General features: G+C 40.9%; 1 protein-coding gene across 1 annotated transcript in view; it reads left to right on the top strand.

The window, feature by feature from the left end:
• The first annotated feature begins 221 nt into the window (after window positions 1–221).
• The window catches only part of LOC146608529 (bone morphogenetic protein receptor type-2-like), a 44,374-nt gene continuing 38,595 nt past the window's right edge, over window positions 222–6,000 (top strand). The window contains exon 1 of the mRNA XM_085347192.1: window positions 222–1,084. Within this exon, the coding sequence (XP_085203318.1) occupies window positions 1,006–1,084 (79 nt within the window). The 5' untranslated portion in view covers window positions 222–1,005. The remainder of the gene's footprint in view (window positions 1,085–6,000) is intronic.

Below are 6,000 nucleotides of genomic sequence, written 5' to 3'. Positions count from 1 at the left end.
TGGCGACTATTTTTCGAGGTATAAGATGTTAACGTCAGGCCGGTGTTTACAGTAATTAACGTTTCGACAGTTCCATCGATAGCCTGAATGCAGCACATGATTCAGGGTGTTGTATCCATAGTCTGCAGCACAGTGGCGCTGGCTCACCCCTCCCGCGGTGGAATTCTGTCCTCCACCCCCAACACCAACCCACAGCAACCTGATACCGGAGACGAGCGGTCCAGACAAGCCTGCAAACGAGGCGTTCCCAGCCGCCCTGTTCAGAACGAGAGATATCCATCTCCTCCCGCCGCCATCTGTCAGCGCCGGAGGAGTAGTCGCGGTGTACCGCACACCAGAAAAGCTCAGTATAGGCGCCACTGATTTATGAATTTTGTTTTCTTCTGCAAGGAAGCGCGAGAAATGAGACGGGACAGAGAAGTAACTGGCTTGGAATTAAGCTAGCGTCGGTTAGCAGTCAGCTTGCGACCTATCCGGGCTAAGTGGCTAATCTTTAAATGCCGAATTTATAGCTGTAAGTGTCGACGACTGGACATTTTTATAAAGGGTTAAAGCTGAGAATGGTTTGAAATCTAGACGAAAGAACTGAGTGCCTGATTTTTCGTGGTATTTACCCTCTTTGCCTAAGTTTTGTAGTACCAGACAGTAACCCCTGGCAGCTAGCATGTTAGCTAGCAGATATGGACGTTCCTCGCTGGCTAGTTGTGGATGGCAGATCCGCCAAACAAGTTAGCCGCTCGGCTCGTCTGTCCAGGCTGTGCTGGGGTCGGAAACGGGACTAACTTAACTTTCATTTGCACTTAACGATCGTGAACAAATCACCGACCCCAACCTAACAGCGTTACTTTTTTGCACAATTGCTCGATGTATTATTCCATGTCCGTGAGAGTAGTTCAAGTTATGACGTGAGGGAGAGGGTCTGAAAACAAAGTGGGAACTACAGAAGAAGTAAAAAGAAAACTCGGTGGACCTCTAACTACGAGACCAAAGTCAGTCAAGACTGTCATGGCTGTGGGCCGAATCACGATAAAGTCGCTGGCTGAATTTGGAATTTGCTTGGCGATTTTCCTGACTTCAGTGGCTGGTGAGTGTGTTACTGGTAAATTGATTTTTGGTTTGAGAGAAAATGTGCTCCTCATTAATATTTAATGCTTTCCTGTTGGTTTCTGCTTCTTTCTATACCTTCGCCATGGTGCAGATGTTTGAATATAAAACGATTTTCGTTTTTTGTTAATTGTATTTATTTATTTGTGTGTGTGTGTGTGTGTGTGTGTGTGTGTGTGTGTGTTTTGGCTGTGGTTAAAAAAATCCGAAAGACATTTGTTGCTCCCTGTGTTTGTGTGCGTCTGCCTCATCTGTTTGTTTTTTCTTCCCCCGCATCTTGTCTGGTTAGGTCTTTTCTGGAGTCTTCTATATCACTCATATCATTGAATGTAATAAAACATCATAGATATCTTCTCTTAAACACAGCAGCAAATTCACCCCTTGCTTATTTTAATCATTGGGTGTACAAAAGTGCTTAGAAAAACACTGCCAAACATACTGCAGCCATTGTCTGCCAAGTTGTGCCCCCTGTTCAAGACTTTGGGCTGAAGCCAGGCTTCTGTGAGACCTTGAGTGTGATAAGATAGTAGCAGAGCTGCACAGAGATAGTGGAGCAGTGTATGCAGGGAAAGGAGGAGAGAAGAGGGAGCAGGTGGAATGTGTGGGAAGGTATTTTAAAAGATGGGTGCTTTTGGTGAAGTTCAAGATTGTGCTCAGGCTCTGGCACCATGTTTGAAAATAGGGGGGTTTGTGTTGCCTGGTTTGCCCATCCCAGTGCGTGGGTGTGAATGTGTGTGCTTCTTAATAATGTATTATTATTTCTGTGAGTGTGTGTTATTGCCTAGGCTCCTCCATCCATTCATAGACAGGTTATTATCAGAAACCCACATTTAAAACTGCTGTTGCATAGGAAAGTATAAGAATGCATTTAGCAAAATTGGAATACACTGTGTGACTGTGTTCATATTTTAAAGCTGCCTGCGGATGGTGCCCTATTTGCATTTAGATGTGTATTTAACAGACAAGGTGGTTTTATAACATGACATTGAAGTCTGCTTTTTTAACCTATTGTGAGACCTATTGACTCGGGTTTGTACCTATCTAGTGGAGAAAAAGCATGATTCAATAGACAAACATTTCTTGAAGAGAGAGCCTTTCAGGTTGTGGCTAAAATCATTTACAGAGGTGCTTTAAAAAAAGAAGACAAACAAAAAGCAAAATGTAAATTGTGGTGATGTCATTTGATATTTAATTAATACTTTACCTTCATGAGTGTGGCTTACTTGCGCCGACTGTCAGAAGATTGACATATTACTTCAGTAATCAACACAAGGGCAATTAATTGACGCTTATGTGTGTATGTGTGGTGTAAACGACCAATAAATCCAAATCGTTGGACTGTGCAAAATTAATTAGGACAGCAGTCAGAGAGAAAGAAGACAAACTGCTTGCTCTCTATGCTGTTGCTTTATGAATGCAAAGCAGACACATCCCGGTGCACCGATCTTGAGGTCATCCTTGGAACGATAAAGATGAGAAGCAGCACAGGGCTGTATATCTGGCAGAAGTGTTAGTCATCTCTCTGACTAAACGTCTTGCGTTTTTTTTTTTTTTTTTTTTTTTTTTTTTTTTTTTTTTTCTTCCTCCTCCTGTTGTCCCCTTTTCATGACTTTTCTGTTACCTCTGTTCATGTCTGAATTCCCTCTGCTGCCATGTGTTTAACCTGTTTGCAGCTTGGCCTGGGTCGTCCTTTCGCTGACTGTCCATGGTGACTCGTCAGTATGTGGATGTGGGTGTAGGTGTATGCCTGCTGCTCCAATATGTCATGTAGAAACCGTTTCAAACATGGCAGAAACTTGCACACCATACCTGCAGTGCGACCACAGGCTTTCTTTGTAACAGGGCTTTTATTTACAGAGAATTCTTTCCAAGTAAGGCCTAAGTTGTAGCATATTCATGCTGAAAACCTGTGTGACAATTTAAAAATATAAAAATTTTTCGCCACAGCCAAAAACTTAGTCTTCTACCAGGTAAGCTGGAGATTTGGGGGTCCAAAGAGGATTATAGTAGCACCAATATACTATAGAATAAAAGGCCTGCTCATTTGCTCCGCTTGCCCAAACCTAAAGACATTGTCTCGAGGGCCCCATACTGTGGCGTTGACAGACCTACTGTTCCCTAGCCTGGTCGCCCCTCTCTAGCCTTGCAAGGCCACGGCAGGTCTCTTGAATCTGTCAGCTTGGCCACATCAGTGGCTCAACAGAAAGTGAAGTTGGTGGCTCAAGATTACAGACTCCTGTTGGACTGTGGTGTGGTTGTTAGATGTGCGTCCTGGCCCACATTGTAGGCCATGGAATTCTTTTAGCCAGGTGTAAACTGCTGTGGATCCTTTGATTTGCTCATTCTTTTAAAATGCAAGTTTGGTTGGAAAACATGTAGAAGAGGATGGATCAGAATTATTTAAATATCACTCTCAATAAAATTTGAGGAATTTGTCTTGGTGGCGAAGATGGCACAGAGAGTACTTTCCCTAAGTTACAGGCTGCACCTATCAAATATTTTTAGGACAGTTAAATGTTCTCAAAAATAGTTTCTGCTTATCTTTTGTTCGTTGAAAGCTTTTTGGGAGAATTAGTAATCCAAATAGTGGCTTATTATGATGCACACTAATATAATCAAACCAAGCTTTAGGAATGATTTAACTGTCTTTACTCAGTGTCAGCAGTGTGAAAAAATTACCCAAAGCCCACAAGCTCAAATTACCAAGCTGTGTCCACTTTGGCCCTCACCCTACACTGCTGAGTGTGCATTAAGCTCTCAGGATGTGATGCCGTACATCCTGAGAAGCAGAAGGATAGTAAACAGGAGGACAGTCACTCATGAAATGCTAAAATATCAGCCACGTAGAAGCAGAAATAATATTTACATAACTGGAACAGTGCAAATTAAAAGCTTAGGCTGGAGAAAAGCACTGGCCTCACTTTGATTCCATGATATTTTGGTTGGTCCTCGTCATTATTTTTTAAGATGTGATACTGACTGCAGATAGAAACAGACCAATGGATGCTGGAATGGGCAGGAGGTGGGAGGTCATTTGATCTCTAATACAGCCAGCGTTGTACTCTATTAGCTGAAAAAAATCAATGTGTCTCTCTTCCAGTACCACTGGTTTAAGTTCTGGGCGGAGGTAAAAGCAGCAAGAGATACAATAGAGCAGTGTTTAACATGCTTCCGATTTGGCAAAAAGGAGAAATTAGCGGATGCTTTAGAAAACAAAAGGTGCAACCTTGAGATGGTAACTCAGAGTGACAGCCTATGATTAGTACGAGGCATTTTCCTTGACCAGTGCAGACAATACATCTAGAGTGTGCAAAAAGTGTTGTTCAGTGTGTGGATTAACAGTTCTGCTTGGGTTCGTGCGTACTTACATGAACAGAAGGTTTAAAAAGAAGGCAATCTGTTAACTGCCACTTATGTGGAATTTGCTGCAAATGTGTATCCTCCTCTTTGTAGGTTTTAAATCCTCAGACGTCAGTATTCCTCATGTCCACATTGACTTACAGTGATAGCTGCAACAGAATGAAGTGCAGTTATTATGTTCCTTAAAATTAGGGCTGCTCGATTATGGCAAAAATGATAATCACGATTATTTTCACTGAAATTGAGATCACGATTATTTGACGATATTTATTTAACCCTTTAAGACCTACTATAGAACCAAGTCCACCAGAGCTTATATTATTTTTTTACATGTTGTAGTGCCATTTGTGGGAGCATTTCAAGTTGCTATACATCAATACAACTGTTATAGCCCATATTTTAATAATATGTATGCATTAAGTCCATAGTAATTACATAAATTGCAAAAAAGTGCAATAAACTACAAAAAAAATTGAAAATCGCTTTTGTTTTGTTTACATATATTTCTACTTGGAGAAATTTAAGAGGTTTATCCCTCAAAACTTTAAATACAATAAAGTTGCAAAAAATAGTTTCCCACCACAGGAAATTTATTTTGAGTGTCTTCATAGTTTTATTTCGGAGATACAGCAATTTTTATATACTGCAGGAAAAACAAAAAACAATCCTATGATGCAAATTTGCAAAGAAAACAGCAGGTGCATCATTTCACTGTGGGAAGGGTTACGAACAGCTGATGGATCGGCAAAGCGTGTTTCTGGAATATTATGTTTTTGTTCCTGCAAGCGCTATTTATGCAATTTTTGCAAAGCTATATGTGGAACGAAACCGTGACCGAGGACAAGCTGATGGCATAAGATGTAAGTTTCATATGCAAAACAAATTATTGCGCTAGCTTACATGGTTCCGGTTCTACAGGGATTTAAAAATAGTTATGCAAAACGGAGCATGCTGCTTTGACCGGCTTTAAAGGGTTAACAATGACTTTAAAAAATAATATAAAATAGTGTGCAACACCACTGAAGTTTTTTTTAACCTCTCTTTTCAACCAAAAGGCAGTCACTCTCTCCTCTCCAAATAACTTCTGCTTAGCTTTCCGAGTTTCCCCCGGGTCCTCTTAATCAGCGGTCTCCAACCTTTTTTGCGCCACGGACCGGTTTATGCCCGACAATATTTTCACGGACCGGCCTTTAAGGTGTCGCGGATAAATTAGGGAGGGGCTAATAATCGGCTCAGTCATTTTTAATGATCGTTGAAAGCCCAGATCGTAATCGTGATTAAAATTCGATTAATTGAGCAGCCCTACTTAAAATTAACATTTGGTAGGAAGTTAGACCAGATGTGCATTTAACAAAAGTAAGGGAAAAAGGCAGCAGAAATGAAGCAGGCCAGGTGATCAGATAAAGCACCTGATATTGGATTAATATTGGAATTCAGCTGGTAGTAATGTTTTAAAACCTGTATAAAATCTTGATTTTGTTCACCTTGACTTTTTATTTTTATATGAAATATCACACTTTCCAAAGCATGGTTGCT

This window comes from Diplotaxodon limnothrissa, linkage group LG23 (assembly GCF_057381915.1).
Source record: "Diplotaxodon limnothrissa isolate DT_005_m linkage group LG23, D_limnothrissa_male_GT1.1, whole genome shotgun sequence".
Lineage (NCBI taxonomy): Eukaryota > Metazoa > Chordata > Actinopteri > Cichliformes > Cichlidae > Diplotaxodon > Diplotaxodon limnothrissa.
The sequence above is the reverse complement of the archived record's forward strand: the minus strand, read 5'-3'. Positions and strand labels throughout refer to the sequence as shown.